General features: G+C 37.8%; 1 protein-coding gene across 1 annotated transcript in view; it reads left to right on the forward strand.

The window, feature by feature from the left end:
* WDR64 (WD repeat domain 64) overlaps positions 1 to 24,972 on the forward strand; it is a 77,501-nt gene that overhangs the window by 28,815 nt on the left and 23,714 nt on the right. The window contains exons 10-12 of the mRNA XM_064445464.1: positions 5,375 to 5,514; positions 21,621 to 21,747; positions 24,011 to 24,159. Coding sequence (XP_064301534.1) covers positions 5,375 to 5,514; positions 21,621 to 21,747; positions 24,011 to 24,159 — 416 coding nt within the window. The remainder of the gene's footprint in view (positions 1 to 5,374; positions 5,515 to 21,620; positions 21,748 to 24,010; positions 24,160 to 24,972) is intronic.

Here is a 24,972-nt window from a genome sequence, read left to right on the forward strand (position 1 = left end):
AACAAAGCATTAAATTCTCTGAATTTGACACTAGTAAAACTTCATGTTGTACCAGAATCCACTGTTCCAACTGTGGTTGATATGAGCCATGTTTGAGAAAGATTAGTTGAATATGGAAAAAGATAGGTGTAACCTATCACATAGAGACTAAACCTATCACACATACTTAAAAGTGTATTTTCTATATCCTAGCAAAATTACAATTAACAAGGAATAGGATTGCTATCTATAAAAATATCAGGAGAACAAATATTAGAGGAAAAAATAGTCCAGTGGTGTTCAGGGAGAGTCTTCTGAATAGTGGCAGTTGCAGGAAGAAACACCCTCCTCAGTTTAAAATTGAGCTTGAAATTTTTGAAAATGATGGACTGCATATTTGTCTGTGATGGTGGAGGCTAGACTTGGAATGTAGGACCTCCTATCCCATCTAAAGAGCTACCCCTTTTAGAAGGAGATGAGCTTTCTCAACAGTGCATTTTAATTTGTCTTAACTTTCACTGCACAAAGGTACAAAAAACATGGGCAACATGACAAAAGTTTAATAATATTGTGTTCATGGACTCTATAATGATGATTTTGAAAAAGTATAAGAATTGTACTTACTTCTAACAATCTTCCAGTCTATTTCTGGATCGTAACATTTACATCCCCTTAATTTGGAATCCGGTCTTGCTTGCTCACCCACTGGCCTTCATTTTGATATTAAAAGGTGTCCTCCTGCCTCTCACCCTCATTCCCAGTGCCCAGCCCTGCTGCTTCCCTTGAACACAAAAGGAAATTATTCCTGAGATGGATTACTAAGAGTCACAGAAGAGAGTGGGAATGCATGGGCAAGGACATGCATGGACAGGGAGGGAACATCTCTTTCAACTTCCCTGTGAAGTCTAGATCAGCCAGGGGCTACTATGAAACTGTACTCAGAATTAAGAATAATCATTCAGTGCTTGAGAGAAGCATCTTCAAAAGTCTTCAAAAGTTGAGCTTTAGACTTCAGTGCTCTATTAATAAAATACACTGCTCACAATGGCACAGTCAGACTAGAGCACACTGTATTTGTCTCTGTACCTTAAAAGCCAGTTCTTGTCTGGGAAACACATGCTGATGATCCAGTTAATGACAGAATTAAACTCTTTCCAATGAATGTAGGCTAATGTTGTTGATTACCAAGCCTGCAATTTTACCTGTAATATACCCTAAAATGCAAATACCAGAGCAGTTAAATAATTAAGGAATCATAATATATAGATTTCTTGGTGATGTGCAAACATTTGTAAAAACTATGTTAATATGTCACATTCTGCAATTAAAACAAAAAAAAATCCAACCTTTGATTTCAGGCGAGCTTCTGAAGTATTCAGTGGGAATAAATCTGCTAACCAGTTTACTAAATCCCAAACTATTATTATTTAGCCTGGTGTTTATAGCACAAATGGTATGTAAAATACCACAATGTAGTATTACGCTAGGAATTGACTATTAAAAAAGTCATGTTTTAACATCCTTACTTTTCCATATTTTATTTGCTGTATTTGAATATGCTCATGAGTTTGACAGTACTGTGACACAACCTAATTTTTTCTTCTAGATTTTTGACATTTATAATAATGAATAAGAAAGATACAAGCAAACCTGGTACAGATTTAGACTGTACTTTTAGCAAACCTGCTAAAAGCTACATTTCTTCAACTAAAAAAATGATAAAAGCATGACAGTGGCCTAAAATATGGAGCCCATAGTAAATTAGAATAACTTTTATGTGTAATATCTTCCATTAATATTATGTTGAATGGTAAAGTGGTAAGATTTTCCTCTTATTCTGTACCCATTTCAATTCTAACTCTGTCTTAATCATCACCTCAGGGATCAGCTACAGTTAAAATCAAATTATGTATGCATATAAAAGCTGGAGAAGATCAGTTTTAAATTATATGATACATCAACTTCTGACCCTATTATATCTTCAAATCCAGCTCTTGTTCTCCTGTGTGCAATAAAGTAGAAGAAAAACTATTATTGATTTCTACATCTAGCAGTAGAAGCTTAAGGCTGACAAAAAGAAGTCCTCTGTGCTTGCTCAGTACCCTTTGTGTATTCCTGGCACAAGTGAAGTAATTGGTAACATATCTTTTGTGTTGTTGGTTTTTTGGGTTTTTTTTTTTCCTGTTAAACTGGCACTATACATTGATATTGACATTTTCAAGAATTGCCAGGAATGCTAGTTATAGAAATCATATCCCAGGACTCCACTAATACTTTCCCTCACAAGCATAACCAGACCCTTTTCTGTGATGCAGCCTAAATTTAAGAAGAACATATGAAGAGAGACAAGGCAGCATCTGAAAAAAAAGAAGGCATTGGTCAATATGACAAACATATGAACTTGTGTTAGTTTGCCAGATGTCTAACAGTTCTGAAGAGGTTTTACAGATATTATAACCCAAGATTATATAAAAGGCAGGCTTGAAGGAATGACAAGCTGTTTTAAAGAATAAAGGGTCCTTCTGTGTGCAAGGAGCAGCACAGAAAGAAACAAGGAGTTGTATTTTTCTTTTCTAGTTTGCCAGAGGATACCAAGCTAAGCCTAGCATTTTTTCCATTCAAAAATGCTATTGTTCTCAAGGGGGTTTCAACACCACCGAAATGCAGACGTCTCAGCAGACTTGTAATACCACACAAATTGCAAAACTGTGTCAGCAAGGGAGACAATTTGACAAAGGATCGCATGTTCAGAGAATGCATTGGAATCCCTAACATCTAGCTAGAATAGAGCTGTGGTCATAGAATCTGACTTTTTAAAAAACCCTGAACACATATTTCATAATTATTTATTTTGGGATGGAGAACACTGAACAGAGCCCATTCTGATTCAAATCGTTGATTTCACAGAATCTTAAAACTTTGCTGTCCGATAGGCAGACAGATAATTCATCTTCTTCAATCTTTTGTTGAATGTGTTTAGTACCCGTGCCTTCTGTGTCAGGACTCTGAATCCTGGAGGCATATTTGGAGCACAGAGAGAATAAATGTTCCAGCAAATGTTCCAGTGAAGAAGTGAAGCAGTGAATGCTAGGGCCAATCTGGCATTAGACCAGAAAGAGAGGAGAGAACGTGTCTATTATAACCAAATCCACCATTATCTCAACAACAGTAAAAGGAACAAAAGCTAATCCACTATTTCACTTAAGAAGCAAACAGCATTTTTAATATAGGGAAAGGTTTTCTTTCCTAATGTTTCGTGTTCTTCCTGTTAATATCTTCAGTAAAGAACATGTATTAGCGATTCTATTCTTAAAAAAATGTCTCTGTGCTACAATTAAAGGGCACTATCCTCCCCTCTATTCACCTGCAGTCACCTCAGGAATATACAGAACTGAGTAATCAGGAAGGCTAAGAAAGGTCCTGTTCCTCAAAAACACAGCAAATAGATAGTTGAGTCGGTCAGATACTATCAGCAGCTTCTACCTACTTCACTGTCATTTTAAGACATGACAGTTTCCATTTGGGGCTGCTAAAGGGGCGTGTTGTTGAAGCAGTGTCTGTTCCCTCTGATTGTAACTGATCTCATCAGTGTCACTGACGGCTCCTGTCTACCATATTTTGTGTCATCCTGTTGACCTCGTGGAAGGTCTGCAAGCTGAGTTTTACTCCCATGGTCTTGTTTCTCAGTAACGTATGCTGGCCTGGTCACGAAGACTCTGCTAACTTACCGGACGTGCCTACAACAGCCTGACACACCACCTGGGGAAGCGAGCAGAGGCACAGCATATTCTGCACTTTCCCCAACCAAAAGGGGAAACCTCTTCACAAATCTCTTGTGCAATTAACAGCCTTTTTAAGCTGCTTCCTGGCATGCTTACAGCATAGACAGCTAATCTAGAATAATTTTGCCTGAAAGTGCCTCTGAAAAGAAACTGGTTCCCACTGAAGTTACTGCTGGTCAGCTACTTATCCATGGCTCCCCTTTCCTATGCAGCAGTTATGCCTCCATTGTGCCGGAACAGCCGTTTGCATGGTTGCATTCTCAGTCACGCTTGCTAAACGATCTGGCATAAAACAAAATTACTTTCTGCTGAAGCTATTTTAAGAGTAGACCATTTCTCCAATGAGCCTCTCTCATTTAAAGAGGCTACATAAACAATGCTAGCAATTTATCTGAGAGGACAATAACGTTTAATGGAGGAAAAGGAAGGTGGGGTGCTCCTAAATGAATCACACATTGCTGTATTAAGAAGGAAAGGAATAGACCTCTGTAGAGAGACAGAGGGACTGACCAATGACAGTATGTTGAACAAGCCTAAGGAAGATCCCTGCAGAGCAGACTGCAAGAGCTGACCTTTAGCTCTTCTCTTTGTTAACAAAACTGAGCCGACCTTCACAGTCTTGAGGTTTCGTGAATGTTCTTTTGGGGTGTGTACTTCCTAGTCTATGTTTCTGTGGCTTTCTGCACTTACTTTAAACTGAGAGAAAACTAAAACTCAAACTGAAGTCGATAAAATGTGACTGTTTCATTTATTGTGTGTCAAAACAGAGTGTTTAGATAATGGCATACAATTAATGCAATTGCAATATTTGCCAGGAAATTGAAGTTAAAATATAAATTAATTAATGTCAAATTTAAACTGGGCTCATATTCTCTTGAAACTCATGAAAAGTATGACATCTTTCAGAGCCTCGGTACAGTTGCGTTTACATCAGTATGTAAACTCAGTTTAGTAATACATTTTTAATATCTTTTTGTTTTGAAATATTTATGTAAACTATTCTGAAAATAGTACCAAAAATATAATCTATAATGCAATCAAGGATTATTCCCTAAACTGTAGGCAAATTTAATGTTTGAACAGACATAATGAAAGACATAATACAAATTTACTTTAAGACACAAAATCACTCAACAGCATTTATCATTTCCTACGTGCCTTCAGCTTTCATGTCTACTCCCTTTCCTGTTCTGCATGCCCACCCTCCTTCATAGAGGTGGTCATCCCTTCATTTCCTGGCGAAGTGGACACAAGTATTGTTTTGACATTTTTGTACATTAGATCTTTGAAGAAAAAAAGTGTAAGCCCCAGTTCTTTTTTCTAACAAAGTATTCTGCTCCTACAGGACTAATGCACGTAGTCACATCCAGCGTCCCTGACATTCCTCTAGCAAAATGAAAAGGCTTTCAAAGGCAAATCAGTTATGTGGTTTTAATACAGGTATGGTGACAAGCTGGAACCCAGCCCTTAAAATGAAAAGTTCACATCCTTATGTGGGAGTTGCCAACATGCTGAAAGCAGAGACTTATCAACACCAAGCTCTCCATTACAAGCTTATTTGTAATACCAGTGACTATTCAGTATTTCTGACTATATTTTTTTTTTTCTTTCAGGTCATGACAAACTGCTTCGTTTGTGGCATCCCGCTGTTAATAGCAGGCCTTCAGGGAAGCTATCAGGACACCAACATAGTGTTGTGGAGATTGTGACAAATGAAAAAGATCAACATGTCATCAGCCTTTCCTCCGCAAAGGTAAAACGTAACACAAATCAACGCTATACATGCAAGTAGGAATCTGTTTTTGAGTAAGTGCTTCTGATAGTATCTAGTCCTAATCTCATTGCTTATCTGTTCATTTGTTTTAATTAAAAAGTGGAGTTTTAGCTTAAAAATTCCGAATTATTTTATATTGAGAAGACCAAAATGGAACTATTTGGCACGTTTTCTTTCTGAATGTGACAAAAGAATACTGTTGTAACAGTAGATATTAACATTCTGGTAATTTCTGTATTTGGCATCTGAGAGAATTATAACATAACCTGTACCTGAATGCTTCATTCAGTAGTGACCACCTGCAAAAACTTCCTACAGCTTCATTTACCCTTCTCTCTCCTGTCGGCCTACTAAATCCATAAATGGAGTTTTTCTTACACTGGTGACTCTATACCTTGTGTTCAGCTACTGACCTCCTTCTGAACAGTGTCTTCTACAAAGCTTACTGATCCAAAACATTGTCTGTGGACAGGAATACTAATAGAATCAATAATAAAACTTCTTCAACCAAATACTGCAAGATTCTACTGAAAATAGATGGGTTTCCTTTAAGTTATTGGAATCATGGCATCAGTATTTTATCTCATTTGCCAAAATAAGACTGTTCAGGACAGAATAAAAAACTCTAAAAATATGTGCAAAAATAAATGAGAAGCCCGTGAAAGAGTAGTTATGAATGGCTATGGAGCTCTTTCAAGAGCTATCCTATGCAATATTTTCATTAACATCTGCAATGATGGAATAGGGAGCATACATACTAAATTAATCAGTTGCCCCCAACAGGTTAAGGCTGCAGGCCCTGGGCAGAATTATTACAGTCCAGAATGGTCATTAAAATTGAAGGTATGATCTGTAGAAAATACCTCCTATAAAGCAATGGGGACCTAAAATAGGCTACTGAGATATCCATCTACCTCAAAGGTTTCCAGCTTTGTGTTGGGTTATGTAGGAAATATTACTGAGCTATTTATTCTGTCTGTGCTGCTCCTCTGCCATAATTGCTCACCAGTGCTCATTGAGGTGCCAATAAATACCACGTTTTAATGTTTTTAATCCTATTCTTAAAATAACCCACACTCTTCTAAAAGTATTAGCTGAAAATAAGTTATCAGAAATCTGCCATCTTCACATAATCCTGGCACAATAACCATTCCCCCTCCTCACTTCTATAAGTCTTTACTTGTCTGTTCTATAGGTAACTCTGTACATTTACTACAGGCGTACATTACTGCCGAATTAAAGAGGGCTTTGACAGATAGCCTGCAAGCTACACATGTAGGAAAAATGGAATATGACATAAAACGTGACTTAAGGGGAATGAATGTATGTGAAGATATTTGCTGAAAAGAAACTAAGAATGAAGCCCCCGGGGCAGTCAATGACTAGAAGATCTCTTGAGTTCCCTTGTGGGCCTTTCTGTGATTCAATATGATGACTTAGAGGGAAGCAAAATCTATTTTACAAGTCTCCAAGTATGTGGACACCTGAACTTAACTAAATGTAGCTGAGTTGTGCCAATGACATCAGTAAGATCACTTGTACATGAAAACGAATATGTGAAAGTATGTTTTAATTAAAAGCTCTGTGTCTTAAAACAGCACTGTAAATTATAAGGCAGAAATTACACTTCTCAAAACTAAAAAGAAACTGAGATAAATTCCTAGACTTTCAAAAGTAAGGTAAATCTTGTGGTCATAGTTGAAAACTATATCAAAAAAGAAGCGATCCCTCACAGAGAAGTCTAAAGGACTTTACAAATAAAGTAACGATCACTCTGTGCCTCAAAGAATTTATGACCTGTAGATGATACATGGTATACACAATAGCAGAGGAAGGTCATCCATAACAGGATTGCTTCCAACCCATTTAAAGCACATTTGTGTTTGTATAGACAAGAACCAGGTATTATAAAAAAGTGTGCAACTTCCCAGGGAACTTCTAATGTTACATTAAACACATAATTTGTTTCCACAAAAAAAAAAACGACAACAAAGACCAGGTTTTTTTCTATCTGCTTAGCATAAGAAAAATCAAAATAGTTTTCTCTTTTTTCATCTTTCAGTGATGGTGATATAAGTTTTGCTGAAGCAAAACAAGGAGAACCTACATATCGGCACTGAAAAATAAGTTAGAGAGATATCAATGTTCTTATGGAAGCATTGTAACCAAGGGAAACAAAATATCTTTATATTCAATAGAGTTTACATTAGCTGTTTGACGGAATAGCAGAACTAGGGAAAAGCTTAGGAAAATCAAATTAATACTTTTTCTGGACATTCCCAAAATTCAATTCAACCTAAACCATGTCATTTTTATCATGCCATTTTTCAGCTAAAAACAGAGAACAGGATAAAAAGTAGGGATTTTTTAAAATTAAGATTTGTAATTGTTACATTACCATATTTGAAGGCTCAGATAGATTTTTTACCTTATGGTTATTTTTCTTGAAGTATACTGAAAATTTTCTTGTCTCACTGTAAAGATGTTTTTATGCTATATAAACTACAGAGCTTCAAAACAGCATCATAAAAGTAAACTAAGTTTAATGCATTAGGGAAATATTTTCCTCTGATGACAGAACCTGAAAGTAGATTGTAGTATTTCTCCTGTCACTGTTGGGTTAAACTCTATGTTCTTTAGACAGATGGGTATTCACAGACTGGGGTGTTCTTTATACAGTCAAGGCCTCTATCAGAAATGCAGTAAACTTCTGTATATTCTGTGCACCCATTTCCTTGGGGGAGTGAGATGAGAATGACAACAGCATCATCTTCCCAGTCAAGTTGAGTTTCTTAATTCTCACCAGGCATAGATAGTCCTTATTTTCTGACATAGTGAGACTGTAGTCTCTGCTGTGGGAAAGGTATGTTTTCACAGGTGGACAATCATAGCTTCTATCAGAGAACCAGGGGAAGTTAAAGAAAGATGGGAAATTTTTATACATCATACAAGAATACAAAAAACCTTACATGTTACAATAGATAAACTTCTTACTATTTTTAGTTTTCTTTGAAGGACTCGAGAAATAGATGATATGCAAATGCTTTATTAAACTTTCACTACATTTGCACATGGTACTCATGAGACCTGTCCTTGGCATAAGACACTACTATATTTTTGTGTAATAATATGCATGTCAGAATTAAGAAACTATTTTGTATCTGTCCTTCTCTAGCTCCATCACTCCTCTTGTAAGCAGACACATGCTGATGATGTTCAGTACTGTGGGCTCAGTGGATCCTGTGGCCATCCCACATCTTTTCTGCTGCAAGCAGAGACTTTAATTGCTAAAGAGGTAGATTATATCTGTTAAAATAAATTCTCAAAATATTATGAGATTAGGGTAATATGTTAAATGTCCTTGCCTTTGTTACTGGCCCATGGGTCAGACAATGGGATGGGCTGGACAGTGGGAATAGGGGATCAGTGACAGGGGATTTAGGAACCTTTTAGAGAAAAAAAATTCCCAGACCGTTTTCTTGTTTGTTAGATTGCATATATTGCACTTTACCTCTGGCTTTCACTCCCTAGAATTGTAACATGTAATTTCGTATGATCTGTTACGTGTTACTTTATGAAGATCAATAAAAGTTAATGTTGGATAGATGGCTTTTAAGATATTATGTGAGCTATATTCCCAGGGATCAATATCAATAGAGGTAGAAAGCTACAAAGCATATTCTACCTGACTGTATTTCAGAAAATCAAATAGTCAGTCTTTTGGTAGTCAGTTTTCTTTGGTATGCTTTGTACATAGTTTTAACTTCATGTAGTAACAAAATGTAAAAGTTTTGAAACCAGAATTCAAACATATAATTTTACTACCTTGTTTGCCCTCATATGACCTCAAAGGATTTTTAAGACTGAAAAGCCATACACAAATGTACTCACAAGAATATCTCCACAGCCCATATCTAATTGATTTATACTACAGAGGTCAAAAGTAAGGGATCACATTGGCTTTTAGTTGCAGACCTGTGCTGCAGCAAAGGTTTGCAGTCTGAAAAAGTAATGGCTGAGTTAGGGGGCTCAAAAACTCCAGTGAATGGTTTTAAAGATACCAAAAATTTTACACTTCTTTTACAAGAGTACTGGGGGATTCAGTTGATGGTATTAGCCTTAGCTGCATACTACAGAACACTAATGTATGCCATAGTTTATAGAGAAATGTAACAATGAACCATGGTTTCACAGCACTAGTGCAAAAAAACAGAAATCACAGCGGATTTGTATTAGAGTGGAAGAGCTAGTTTACAAGATTATTAGCTCTAACAGTCTTAGCATCCGAGAGCATTGAAAACAAAGACCGGAGCCCAGAAGGGGAGGGAGGCATCAGTGTGTTAAGGAAGTATCAAAAGAAACATGCAACACAATGGCCTAGATACAAAACAAATATCTCTGTGAAGAGAACAGCCTGATCGTGCAGACCCAAAATCAAAACCTAAAACTCCATTAAGTAAAAAGGTTGTCTTTGTTTCTGAAGTGCAAGCATTCTTCAGAACTGGTAAGTTACTTGTAACTGCATGCTAGATTAAAGGCAATATTGAAGTTATCCAAGAAGTTTAGGAAAGCAGACATAAATAAACTATTTTATATCATGCTCATTTTTAAGACCTTCTCTTTAACCATATGTCAAAAATTGTAAATAGAAATAAGTGAAAGGTTTTTAACACAAGGGTCACTATTATGCACTGAGGGAGATTGTCCCAGTGACAAAACTTAAATGAGGAAGTACATTGTTGTCTTTTTGGTGTAAGACCTTTTAGCATATGTTTTGTTTGCACTGTGTGCAAGCAATGGGTTTGATCGCTGCAAGTATTTCAGGTGTTTTCTGCAGCTGGAATATTTGCTTCTGAGGTCTGCTTTCAATTACAATTCCAGGAGTTAGTATTTTCATTATGAAATACGACTACACAACAGTTCAACTTCTTGGATTTGTGATGACTTGCAATATTTAAAAAAAAAAAACAACAATCTGATTATCTGCAAGTCCAATTGTTGAATAAGCCAAGGGTCAGTTAGACCTACACAATGCTTGTTCTATTCAAGTTATTTTTAAGATGCATATGCTTTATTTTAGAGGACTGTTCTGCTTGTTTTTCATTTGTTGCTGGATGGTCTGACCGGATTTCAGTCAACCTCTTCTGACACTGCCCAAGTCTGTTCACATGTCTTAACCTTGTGAGTTAGGCAGATGCTTCCAAAAGTACAGACTACTCAGCAGGACACTCGTGTCTACAGGGAAGTCCCATGTTCCCGTCGCAGGGGAGGGAGGGACAGAGAGAGGGAGGAAAAGGGTGAAGCAGAGCTCTGAAAGCATTGGGTGTTATAGGTTTAGCCCTTAGTAAATGCAGATCTCCAGTATAAAGAGGCTTACTGTCTCAGGCAGTCTACTTAAAAACCCCACCTTTCTAAGTAGAAAACTAATCTCTATTTGCAGTGAACCCTCGCGCAATCCCGCTAAATGATACACAAGGTGAAAGTCTCTCATTCTGTAAATTAGTAGTCACATCAACAAGGATTAAAAGTACAGCAGAAACTGCATGAGTTACATTCAGACAGCAGAGTATAGTTCAGCTTTTATTTATTATGATAAATGTGCAATCCACCTCCTGAATGAACCAGAGAATTTGACTGGCAATTGTTTTAACATAGGCCTTGCTATGCTGTGCATTGACATTACTTTGCTGAAAAGTAAAATGCGAGCACTATGTGGATTATTTTCTTTAAATCAGATGCTTATGCACCAGTCTTCATTATGATAGCTCATAATTTCAAGCTGTGTCTAAACTGAATTTCAAGAGTTCTGTCCAGCTCTCTCCTCCTGGTGCAAAACTTGGCTGCATCCCCACTTAGCATTAGCCTTAGGACCAATGTGCACACCATTCTCTTGCACCCTACTTCCCAGCACAGTTATTTCCACTGAAATAAACCTAGGCGTGAACAGAACAGAGTTTGCCAGCACTGTTTGCCTGGGTTCCTGTCCAGATTACCAGGGAGCAAGGACTCTGGGATGAATTGCGACACACTATTGTTTCAGTGTACTGTACAGTTCAGATATAATAGTAATATCTATGTGTACCATTGTGGCACTTGACCTGAGTACTCTGGTCAAGATCAGCTATAGACATGGTGCTCTCAGCACTGCCTGTGGTAAAACAAAAAGAATCAGAGGCTCACACGTTTGAAATCAAGTAGTCTTGTTTCTGTCAGTCCCCCTGTATATAAGGTAATCTTAAAGGAAATACTAACTATTTATGTAGTGTTGTAAATTAAGTATAAAAATCAGAAGTACAGATATACTATCATAAAATTAATCTGGATGATCTTGACATAGATATTCTTCAAGAAGCAACAAACAAGATCACTTTGGCCCTCCTTCATTCTTAACCAGTCAAAGCGGTGTTTTGCAATCTAAGGCATAGACAGCTGGAGACAAGTCTGGATCTTTCTACACTCTCTTCTAAAAGGCGAGCTGGTGCCAAAATCTGAAATGTATATGCATGCCTTCTTGGTTTGCAAGAAGAAAAATAATCACTGCCAGTGCTGAATTAGTCACTAGCTCTCACATCTTTCTAGAACCATGAGATGATGTAAAATGAGCATCAGTCAAATACATCCAGTGAAAGAAAAATAATATCAAAGGTTTTCCTTATTCTTCCCTAGATCAGTTCTGCTTGTCAGCATGGGAAACATCTGGTGTCTCAGCAGTGCCGTATTCTTGCAGCACTTCGGGGGTTTTGTGGTAGACCTCAACAGATCTGCACAGAGCACACTTATCTGGGTGTCAAAAATCAGTACTGTATTGGTGGCAGATGAGCCCAGGACACATTGCACTGAAACTTGGTTCAAAAAACATGCAGACATGACAATTCAGGACATAGTTTAGGAGACATGGTGGTGTTGGGTTGACGGTTGGACTTGATGATCTTAGGGGTCTTTTCCAACCTTAAGGATCCTGTGAGTCTGTGATTCTATTCTATGATTGGAATTCATGTGAACTGTTTTGAGCAGACTTCTTTATTTACACCGGGGCATTTTGGCCAGTGTGCAATACAGCTTTCTGGAAAACATTGAAGAAACCTTCTGTGATATTTAATTTAACTGAAAACAGATTGCCTTGAGCCACTAATAATAAAACAAACTTATTATTATGACAACAATTAAGAAACTATTTTGGAATTTGAATTCAAATAATGGTTCCATTTAAGAAAATTAAGATTCCTTAAACTAGTCCAGCCTATAAGCACTTCTTTTGCTCCAATAGTATAAGGATTTCTTGATGGAACAAATTATTAGTAAACTGCTGTCAGGCAGCTATTAAAAAATTATGTATATGTCGAATTCTCTTACCACAAAAGTTAAACTTACTTTCTTGGTTTTATAACATAAGAATATCTACAAATTAGGCAGAGCCATAGATTTGTAAATAGTTTCTGTATGTCATATGTATAGTCATATGAATTAGTATTTCTATAGTAATAACACTGAGGAAGAGGGGAGGGCACAAGCAGGGATTGTCGTAATTCTGTGCTGTGGACTTGCTTCAGAAAATAATATTCCTGGAAATATATTTGTTCCTGATCTCCCAGGTTGTGAAAACCTTAAAGGTAACAGTGTGCATAGGTGCAATTACAGCTGTAGTCCACAGCCATGTCTTTTTCTTCAGCTGTTAAGCAAAGTGAATTTACTAGGAGATCTGAAATACCGATGTGATCTATTTGTTGCTAATCATAGGAACATGTTCCAAATCTTGTGCTGACATTTCCCACAAACACAAACTATTCTCTGTGATAAATTATGTATCACAAGCCAACAGGAACCACACTCATCACATCTACATCTACAGCGTGTCTGTCTTGACTTCTTACGTTTTGGTTGAAAATACTTCCAAAAAGGAAATACTGTTAAATTTGTCTGAAGGCATTAACTTGTCCTTTGTGTCATTGCACCAAAATACAGGCTCAGGATTTCACATAATACATGGGCTCTTTGCTGAAGTGTCACCATGTTGCAGTCATAGATTAGGTTATTGGCATGAAAGTGAAAGGGTATGTATTTCACTGTAAATACAAATGTATGTAACTCTTCGATTGGAATTGTTCTGCAGAAGCCACTAACTCAGTTTTCAGGAAGCATTTTTTCCAAAATGGCTGCAACAGCCTATTCTCTTGATTTATGGCTGTAATTTCATTGATACATGTCATTTGGGAGTTATAAAAAGAGGAATGAGCAATGTATTTCCCATTGTTACAACAATTTTACACCTTTTCTTATAGGTCTGAGGGAGCACAAAGTAAAATAATATGGCTTATTCAAGCACTGAAGCAGTATCTTTTTTATTGAAGAGAAATGCTGGTAGAATATGTAAGTCCTTTAAAAAGTGCTGTCTTTGGACTTGGAATTACAGCTGAGCAGCATCCTTGGATACTTCAGGATACACTAGAGAGACAACAAACCATAAGATGAGTTGGATGTTTCAAGTCAGGCAAGGCAAAACTGTACTGGATAAGGGTACTTGATCTGCCTGATTACTACATTGGTGCTACAGCATTTGTCTACAAATATCAATACTGTAACTTAATAGGGATTGCTAGCCTTTTTTTTTTTTTCATATGGGCCCAGTCAGCTGAAGAATTAGTTCTACAGAGTGTATGGTAATATGAGAGCAACCTGTGGGGCAGAGAAATAATGAAAAACTGACATGACACTCCAGCCTAGATAGAAGAATGTTGCATAGGAAATCTATGTGGTGTTTATTTTTTTCCTCTCCTTCATGTCATTCAGCCCTTCATAGCCCCTTCTTCCCTATAGTTAGTTTGCCCATTGTTATTCTCATCCTGCAGCCTGAAGCATTTGCTGCTTTGTTTTTTCATATTACAGAACTCTTTGAATGCATTCAGGAAGCACTGAGGAAAAAAAACCACTCATAGGGCAGGGGCTATTAAACCTGGAGATGTGGCAGGAAGCGGGTTGTTATCTGAAAGATGACCTTACGCTCATAACACTCTGGAAACAAGAAGATTAAGGCCAATGGCAGAGACGGGACCAGACTGCACAGCCGTTGCACCGAAAGGCTGTGAAGCAGTGACAGCCGCTCTCTCTCACTTAGTGCAGAGTGGGGATTCACAACTAGAACAGTGGAGGCTACAACTTCATGTCTTGCTTACTTGAGTTGCCAATGGAAGTCAGTAAGCCAAAATTTGCTACAGCAGTTGTTCTATTGATTTTACAAGAACACCTCCAGTGATGGGTTTGGTTGAATTAGACCACTTACGTGAGTCAGGTGAACAAGATTTGAGCCTACAGGCTTCAGTGTGTAAAAACAATCTCAGTTTTGTATGACGATCAGTAGAGCTAGGGTAAGGAGTGCATTCCCAGCCCTTAATGTCATCTGTAAACAACACAAAACCTTTGTTTTACATCAGTGAAGCGAAGGTTCTTTGGTCTTTTTCACTTTAAAAGTAACCATTTTCGGCAGCTAAGACCGAAAGAACAATGCACATATTCACATGTGGCAGGAGAGTAGTGCAATAAACAAGGTGATTTATCACATCTCCATTCAGATGCACAGTTTCATTCCATTCATAATTTCTTCAAAATCTGATGCAGCCAACTTGTTGCAAGCACATAAACACTTCCTTGCTGAAATTTGCCCACACTAAATTAACTCTTTCCATATATGTTAGTTTTAGTCTTACAGAACCCAAGGGCAGATTTCTAGTATTTGAGGAAGGCTAAAGACAGGTAAGATATGGTATTAATTTTTGTATTTTCTGAATTTTGCAAATTTACCCAAACCTTAATGCTATCAGTCTCCAGTCCTCTCTCTCCAGATCTGCTTAATGGCAAACTGGCTGTGCGATATCCTAGTGGGAAGTCATGTCTTTTGCCTGTCTGGAACTCAGCAGTTGATTGTATCAATGCCTGTGTAGGTTAGTGTGGATGCTTATCTAACCTATTTTGAAAGCACATTACATTGTTTTAAGGATATATTTATAATACAGTCATTTGTGTTCCTTAAAAATGAGAGCAGCTGAGCTGGAAGCACAATGTTTAATTTATGTCAAACCATTGCGGATTGCGGCTGTTACTGAAATGTACTGTATATCAACAGTATTAAACGTAATCTCAATAATTTGAAAAAGAGACATTTGGGAAATCTGCTCCAGTCATCCTTCACAGAAATTATATGGCTGCATCTATATCAGATACACTTTTCTTATACTGCTTTGAAAGTCAAAGTTAATCCTTCCCTTGCTGCTGTCTTTTTTTCGCTTCATTATATTTGCTCCTCCCAGATATTAAGGATTTTATTCCTCTCTTATATTGAATAATCCTTCAAGAAAACTGAATAGTCTTCTTCGGACTTTTCATGCAACTTACCCAATTTTCTGTTATTTCCTGTCCTATTTTCCATTATTCACATTACTTTGTTTATTGGGTAGTCTGCAAAAAAACCCTACAAAATTAGCTTACAGAAGAAAAGGCTCAAGGGACATCTCATCATTGTGTATAAATACTGGAAGGGAGGGTGTAAAGAAGCTGGAGCCAGGCTTTTTTCAGTGGTGCCCAGTGACAGGACCAGAGGCAATGAAAACTGAAAGACAGGAGGTTCCCTCTGAACATCAGGAAACACTTCTTTTACTGTGAGGGAGACTGAGCACTGGCACAGGGTGCCCAGAGAGGTTGTGGAGTCTCCCTCCTTGGAGATATTCAAAATCCATTTGGACATGGCCCTGGGTGGCCCCACTTCAGCAATGGGGTTAGACAGATGACCTCCAGAGGTCACTTCCAACCACAACCATTCTGTGATTCTGTGAAAAAGTAAAAGGGATTAGAACTAATTTTAAATGTACTTTTTGGGGTCACACCGACATTTCCCTTCTCCATTTCTTAGACTTACATAGTGTACAACGTACATGCACGCTTACAGCAGTATGCAGCTGGACCGTTTGAGGGAAATATCTGACCTGGCTATGGTTGTATCTTTGCAATATGATGTTTTGTTTCTCAGTATATCTTAGAATGCACATATTTCCTTCATTAATGGATTGTCCTAATGTGTTTTCAGCATACTTGAAGGAAACGATCCATTAGATGTTCTGTTTCTGAGCAAATATTTGATGGTTATAATGTTAAATAATATTTATTTGCTGCAAATGGAAACAAAGCGAGATCTTTATTGAGGGTGTGCTGATTTCTGTAGTTCTTCTACCAGAAAATTGAGACCTAGGGTTTAAGCTATATTAAAAATAAATTTCCAGACCTGTACTTTTCTGGTTGCTTATTTTTCTGTGGGGGAATGAAGAAAAAGGATATCTTCATAATGTAAATGGAGTGTCGCATACCTGAATATTACTTCAAACACTATGTCTAAGGTGAGAGCATCATTCTAACATTGGCAAGATTGACGGGAGGAACCTGACTGGTTTTTGAGCTCTTCTGATCTAGGTGTTCATGGCAGTCACCTCTGTCCTACACCTCTAACTTCCTGTTTCTGACCCACACACCATCTAAATGTCCACTGAAACTGTTCTCCAGAAGCTTTGAAGATTATTTCATCTTTGCATTAGGGGTCAGGTAGATCTATTGCCAGCACACTGAGCACAGAGACAGACATACAGAGGCTTTACACACTCTCAATCATTGCATAGCACTCAGTAAATATCCTGCAGGCTCATTACTATAGAATTAAAGTCACTATTGCCTATAACCCAGTTTGATTTCTTTCCAGCACTCCTCCATGTTTGGGAAAGGGAAAGCAACCTTATATATTACCAGGTTAATGATACTATTTGAGGAAGTGATTTGAAATGTTCATGATTTTGAACTTCACCAAATTATTGTCTCAATAAGGCACTAGTTCCAGTACCATCTGCTGCACCACATTGCATTAATGTGCTTAGAGCTAAATCCTCCTTGCCTTAGCCTCACAAGTAATCCTATTGACATCAATTTGTTCCTAAGTCTTCTAATAACTACAGGGAGTTGTAGCACTTTGCAGGATCACCTTCAGGGATCACAAGACACACAACTGCACTCTGTGCAGATAACTTTATTAAATAACAGAGTAAGCAGAACTGTAGTTCGACCTCTGCTTCATGCCTGGTGATTGTTGTCTTTGAGGGTTTAGATGTTCTTTATGAATTTGTAAATTTTTTCACTTGGACCTTCAATGATCCCCTGAAATAGTTGAACAGTGTAGCAAATAGGGGCAAATAAAATAAACACTTCAACAGGAAATCAGCTCTAATTGTTGCTTACTCTCCCTGCCTACGCCTACAGTGAATGCTGTGACTAGTGCAAATTCTTTCTGACCCAAGAGTGGTTGGGTTTTGGATTTTCCTGAACAACTGTTTTTTCATAAGTTGTTTTAAAGACTTGCAGCATCACCATTCTCTAAAAATGAGGAAACTTGTCTCTCTTTTTCAAAAAACAGATTTCCCTTCACTTACAAAATGTACCAGCCCGTTGTGAAATTTTGGAAGCAGTAAAAGGAAGTTACTGTCTTCTCTTGAGAGCTTTTGAGATATTTTCTTTAGGGCACTGTTTTAAGGTCGCTTTCTTATTCCTAACTAGCAGTAATTTGAAGGGATTGTCTTTTGGCGGGGGAGAGTAGTGGGTAGAGGCAGGGGGAGGTGTCAGAAAACCCTGGACTTTAATTACAGACAGAAAGATTCACATCTTCCAAAGTCAAAGCATGTTTCCACATTACCCTCCTCATAACAACCCAGCAGGAGATAAGTGTTCCAGAGCCTGAACTTTACTGTATTGAGAGCATGTAAAATATTTATTTCCCAATTTTGTCTTGCCCTATTTTCTATCTTCTCTCTTCCTCTGCTGTTCCCATTTTAGTTGGCATGATGAATCCTTTGCTCTTTGTCTGTCTCTCTGTGTGTGTCAAGAAAAATAGAAGCCAGGGGTGTTGCTGGTTTTACATGCTCATAAAACATAGACTTTAGACCAGACAGAAAAGACAGTTCAGGCTTTTTCCTACATTCTGAGTTTTAGGGCTTGAAGGAAGGTGGTGCTTGACAGAAAAGTGTTTATTTATGCAAATATACACATTTAATGTGAGCCAGTTCTGTAGATATAATGTTGCTGTTAGTATAGCTCAGCTTTTCCTGTAAGGTGGAAACAGCAGGAAGAAGGAAAAGAAGATGTTTCCAAAAAGTGTTGAAGCTCCTTCTCTGCAAGCAACTCCTCCTGCCTAACGCTGTGTTTTGTTTGCTTGAATATAGCCTGTATTCTGTGGTTTCAGAAGACATAGGCTAGAAGCGTTTTGCCTTAAAGAATAGGTTTTCAGAGGGCTTCATGGGTTCCTGGCATTTGTCAGGCTGCTGCGGGAAGTTCTTCAATAAATAAGCAAAACAGTAAAGTTACTATTAACAAAATGATCCTAAGGCAAGTCCCCCATGTCACTACCTAATTTCCAAATAAGCATGCCTTTCGTTGCTGCTCTTTGTGCATGCATTCATGCACAGTCGTGTGTGCTGATGCAGATGAACAGCAGTAACATTACATCTCATGGCCACGCTGGTGATGCCTTGGGTGGGAGTTACTGATGTGGGAGAGGGGTTTATGTAATCTCCCCATCCCTGCCCAGGGCTGGGAAAGGAAGAAGGCCAGAAGGAAGGGAAGAGATTTATGAATGTTGTGATGTGTCCACGTTTTTGCTGTCACTTTAAGTGACTGCATTTTTTTAATGTGGTACTGGCGTTAACAGCTGAAAAAGCAGCAAGAAATAGTGCAAGAGGCTCTTACTCATATTCACTTGAGCTGTAAAATCATCTTCTTTTCTTATTGCTTTGATAAAATAAACTGTCAAATTTATGTTTCAATTGTTGACCGATTTAATCTGCATAGTCCATGAGATTATTGGAATTGTCTCTCTTCTGTTTTGTTTTGTATAATTTTACTAGCTTTGTAACAGGTCTGGGTGATGTTTACGGAAAGGTCATTATATCTCTCTTCAATGACATTCCTTTCACCTGACTAGAGTATTTCATAGATACCTACTTCTGATTCATCTTCAGTTCTTACAGCTGTTTTCACATGCTCCAATTGTGACTGCGCCAGAATTGAGCTTGGAAATCTACCTGCAACATTGGCCTAATTTCCATCACCAATTCTTCTTTCTACTTTTGCTGGTCTACTGTCAGCTGGATGAACAGTATCACCATTTTTTCTATTCAACTGGATTTCCTTTTTCAAGCCTTCTCACTGCCTATTTCTCTCTAAAGCTCTTTTTGCATGCTTTAGAAATTGCACGCCTAGGTAAACTCCTGAAATGTAATCAGAAGTCTATCAGAGGAATATGGTGGACATGTTTCTTCTGACTCAGTACTGTCTCAGAGAAAATTTAATCTCAGTAAGAAGTTCGTTAGAGCCTTCTCCTTTTGATTTTTCTGAAAACAAACAAAATATTCAGGAGAAATTTTCTTTCTACTTCAAATTCTGAAATACTAATGTATGAACTTCCCCCTGGTGCCAAAGGTGAACTGTTGAAACACTGATTGATGTATCTGTTATTTTTCTTCCCTTCCTTTTCCGAATTTTGCTGGATCCTCTGTAACTTCCTTTAAAATCAGGTTACGGATAGAAGTTCCAAAAATCTCAAAATCTGTGTATCTACCTGACTGACTTCCATCCATTACTGTCTCCCTTATTTTTATTTTGCAAACAGTGAGCAGTCTCCTATTTGTTTGGTTTTTGATCGGGTTTTTTGTTGATTTGGGTTTGGGTTTGGTTTAGGTTTGGTTTTAGCAACGGTATTTTTTTCTATGCTGAGATCCTCTTTTAAGTGAAAAAAAGAGAGATACTTCAACATTTTATAACATCCAGAGTAACATTCATTCTTAATTGTACAGTGTGTGTCTTTGGAAGAAATAATTCCTGGCAATTGCAATGAACTTTTCATAACATGAACATATGGACAAGTGAAGTCTTCCTCATTATCAAAATCATTTTTAAGGACATGACATACCGCCTATGAATTATAATGGGCATATGTTCTGTTCAACAGAAAAATAAATAGGTTTCAAAATCAGAAGGGAATAGGCTACAGTGAGGAAAGCTGAAGTAGTCAACACTTGTGAGTTATGTTTCAGACTATGATTTGCTGTGTGTCTTTTGGAAAACCACTTACCTTCTCTGTTCATAGGTGTAAAATAAAAATTTTTCCTGAAGTAGTTATATTTTTTAAAAATTAAGCTTTTATGTGATCAAATGGACAGATACAAGTGGTACTCTGCAGGAGTAAAAATACCTAATCCCAAATTTGCAGAGAAAGTATTTCTCATGGCTCTTTCAGGTTTTCAAAGATATTTGTATTAAAAGGTGAGTGACATTACGGAACTAAATTTTCTCAGTTTTCAGGAGTGAATTTGATTGTAGCTGTTTTATTTATGAGGTTAACAGATGTCATGTTCTTGTTTTTTCCTCAGAGTTCTTCCTGTTGGATTTCTAGCTTGGTGTTAGGCAAGATGAGCTAAAAGCAATTACTTTACAAATCAAATGTCTTTAATGCCTTTAAAGATAATTTAACCCATCTTCTACCAGTCACCACATTTCTAGGTCAGTAGCATCCTGACTGTGTTGAATTTGAGTTACGCATCAGACAGTAGCCTCTAGTACGGTCCTGATCTAGGTTTGCTCCAACATCTGCTGTCAGTCAGAGATTTCAGGAATTCCTTTACTTGGAACCTTCTGAAATTTATCATTGTCCTGTTGCACAGTGTTTGATATTTCAGTCCAAATACAAGCTTTTAAACTATTGGCATTTAGCCGTACATGACTGAAAAGCATGACACAATGGAGTCATCTTGTCATTAAGGAGTAGAACCAGTTCTCAGGAGATCTGTCAGGTCAAGATTACAAAACTCAGCCTTTCTGTGCCTTTTGCCCTTAGTAAAATGGGTATAAACATACCTTTGATATTTATCTTGCTTATTTTGGGATGTACTGTGCTTAACAATGTGTTTTTCTTCAGAGGCTATAATATTGCTGTCATAGAAACAAAAAGTGGTTGAAAATCCAATCCTGATACAGCACTAGATTTTCTCCTCTCTCTCCCCCTCTAGATTTTTAGAGTGTGGGATATACAGACCCTTTCACTGCTGCAAGTCTTCCATGATAATCAAGGGAGTCCTGGAGAGATGGACACCTTTGCCATGGTATTTGACGATGTTCATGGCACACTTATCACCGGTATGTTACTGCAATTGATATGTGAGAGCATCCCCCTTCTCCTAGAATGCGATTTCCTTTATGATTACATACAACTGAAGTTGAGTATAGCAATAAGGTATATGAGATGTACAGAATACTGGGAGGGAAGGGTATTTGCACATTAAGACCATTTTAAACCAGGGCATTGCAACTAGATGATCTTTAAGGTCCCTTCCAACCCAAAACATTCTATGATTCTATGATTCTATGAAAGTAGGTCTTGTTATACATGGTGCTAATTTCAATATAGAAATATTCATGAAAATATGCAGCATGGGCATTAACAGCAGGAACCAGAGGAAATGAGAAAGGCTTCTCTGAAGGCAAGGTGAGCCTTCCTCAGAAAAATTAAACTTCAGATATTGTTCTATAGCCTTGTCATTTCTTGAAAGCTACTAAGCTGCTGATCTTCCCCTAACTATTCCTCTAGCACCCTCCTCCCATTTGGAAGACAAAGCAGCAAAATATAGTCTCTGTGGAGCCCTCACAACTATATTCAAATTTCTTATTTATCTCCGTTGCTACAGAGAGCCTCATAATCTGTGGTGTCAACAGACACACTGTCTGATTGATCAGGGGTGAAATATTGTGGGAACACATCCCAGGATTTCTGGGTTCTATTTCCTGACTCTGTAGCAGGGAGCCTGGAACCTCCGAGGACCAGAGTTTTGTAGATGTCATGAAGGATGATAGCCTTCTGTATCCAAGGCAGACACTCTGGAAACCAGCAGTGTTCAGAGACATAGTCACTGAAAAAAACAAGCTTTGAACCTGTTCTGGGGCTATAGATGCCTGAGACATACCAGGCAAATAAGGTCATTGTCTTTGGAGACAGCTTTTTCTGTCCTTGGATTAGGAGCAAGGCACAAAGCTTGCAAAGCTTGTCAAACCTGAAAAGATAAATGCGAAACATTTTGTTTTCAGTGACCTGGTAGTTTCTGCTGAATCTTTGTGCCAATAAACTTGTTTTAGATGCCTAAATATACACATTGGACTAGAGTCCGCAAATTGTTATATGTATTTCAGCATTTGGTAAGCACTGCAAAGCTCAAGAAATTTTACCTTCTAGGTCTTATATAAAAAATGCCCAGAATATTAATCAGTCTAGTTTTTAAAGATTTTTACTCACTAAAGGATACAGATATGATCTTCAGTTCAAATTTACGTTAGTGAAATTTTCAAGGCTTATTAATGTGGGTAGGGATTTTACATGGATAAATCCTTGACAAAATGAAGTAACCCTTTATAAACAATGATTGCAGCAGTGCCTAAATATTTCTAAAAATCTGGTCCTGGACTCTGTTAATGATTCCATTAAAAGGCTAAGTGAATGTCTCCTTGCCCCTGAAGAGGGCAAGAGACTGAGGCTATATGTGGGTGAATTAATTCTCATTGCTATGTACCTGGCTTTACAGAGGAGATTTTCAGTTATTAGTTCACTAACATCCATAAATCATGGCTCACCTTCACGCTTCATTTGAATATTGCCGTTGCTTTCCTTCTCTGCCTTTTTCCAAGCTGCTGGCCTCTCTGCCTGGACTTACGCCAAGTATTAGGCAATTTCGTCCTTTGCTGCATACTCACTGGTGACTGCTGCTCCTCTGCTGGTAGAACTGTAGTAACACTGGAGCTGCAACAGGAGGCCGCGAGCGTAGTCTGGCTTGTGAGCTTGTGTTGTAAAAACCTTGTACTTTTTGTCTTGTCATCCCCATCTACCTCTCTAGAGGTCTTTGCAACCCTTCTGATCCGAGAGCACTGGAAGGTTTCTGGAAAACACCATTCAGACCTGCAGTGCCGTATAAAGGAAGGTACTGGAAAGACATCATCATTGCCTACAGATAGAATAGCTTTATCTCTAAGAAAGCAGATACCAGAATTTATTTTAGTGATACATCCGCCAATTAGAGTTTTATTTATTTGAGTTCATTCTATTCCATGCCAACCTGCTCCAAGACTGGGGGATTTATGGATCCTAATGATTTGGAGTCAGGGTATCAATCTCATCAAAGGTGGGCAGGTGATTGTTTAAGGTAGGTAAATACTCAGCCATTGTTTAACTGGTGCTTTTGGAGAGCATATGTGAGTGTTGTCTGGTTTAGAGAACAAATATTATCAAGAAACAGACAATATTCGTTATCAGAACTCGAACCCTGTGGTTTACATAAAATCTTTTTATATCCAGGGAAAGTATCTGGTACTATACACAAAATGCATGTATTCTCACTCCTCTATCCCTGTGCAGGTTCAGCTGCCATTGATATTTACCCCCTAACTCATATGATACAAGATACAAGACAAGTGCCACAGACACATGAGAAAAGCATCAATGTTCTGGTTTACAACAGAGCTTTTCACCAGATTCTCACTATCTGCTCTGAGTCAATACTGAAGGTGAGTGTAAGTTGTCACCATTTAAATGGAAAAAGAAAAGTCCCAGTGTTTTTTTTATTACAAATAAGTTACTAGGCAATTAGATAAGTGATTAGTGTTTGTTATTCAAAGTGTTGGTTTTGTGGCTATTTTTGTGCTCAAATTCTCCAGGGAAGTGGTAGCCATATGAATAAACTATTTAGGTTCAGCAGCATTACCTTTCTCAGATAACCACTTCCCTGACCTGCACTGCAAGCACCTGCACTGACCTTCCCTGACATAATTGCACTGCAAGCACCAGGCAAATTGAGCAAGGCTTAGGAGGTACTCAATTTAGCTGTAATTTTATTTCCTTTGGCTGAACAGGTACACTTCACCTGTTCCTGCAATGGATTTTTGCAAGTATAGCCACAGCAGTGAAAGTCTGTTGGCTGTTTAGTAGCTACAAAGGAAAATTTTAACTGCCATGATGTCAAACTGTGCATTCAACCAACAATTCATGCAAGCACAAATACACATTATTATTCGATTCAGAAAGCATATCTGATAAACTTCTGTTTAAAGTTTAGGAAGTCCTCAAATTCCAGTCAGCTTAGTGCAATAGAAATGTGTACATTAGACATTCCATGGATCGGTATAAAACATGAAAAAAGTCACTTCATAACAACAGGACTGTAAAAGATGCTGCTTTCAGACAAAAAGATTCCTTCACTAAAATTGAGAAGTTTCATTGACACATACAATGTGACTAAACTATAAAACCTGACTTTTTATCCTCCTATTTTGCTTTTATTCTTTTGTCTGACCTTCTTCTATTTGGCTGGCAATTCTGGA

Source organism: Phalacrocorax carbo, chromosome 3 (genome assembly GCF_963921805.1).
Source record: "Phalacrocorax carbo chromosome 3, bPhaCar2.1, whole genome shotgun sequence".
Taxonomy (NCBI): domain Eukaryota; kingdom Metazoa; phylum Chordata; class Aves; order Suliformes; family Phalacrocoracidae; genus Phalacrocorax; species Phalacrocorax carbo.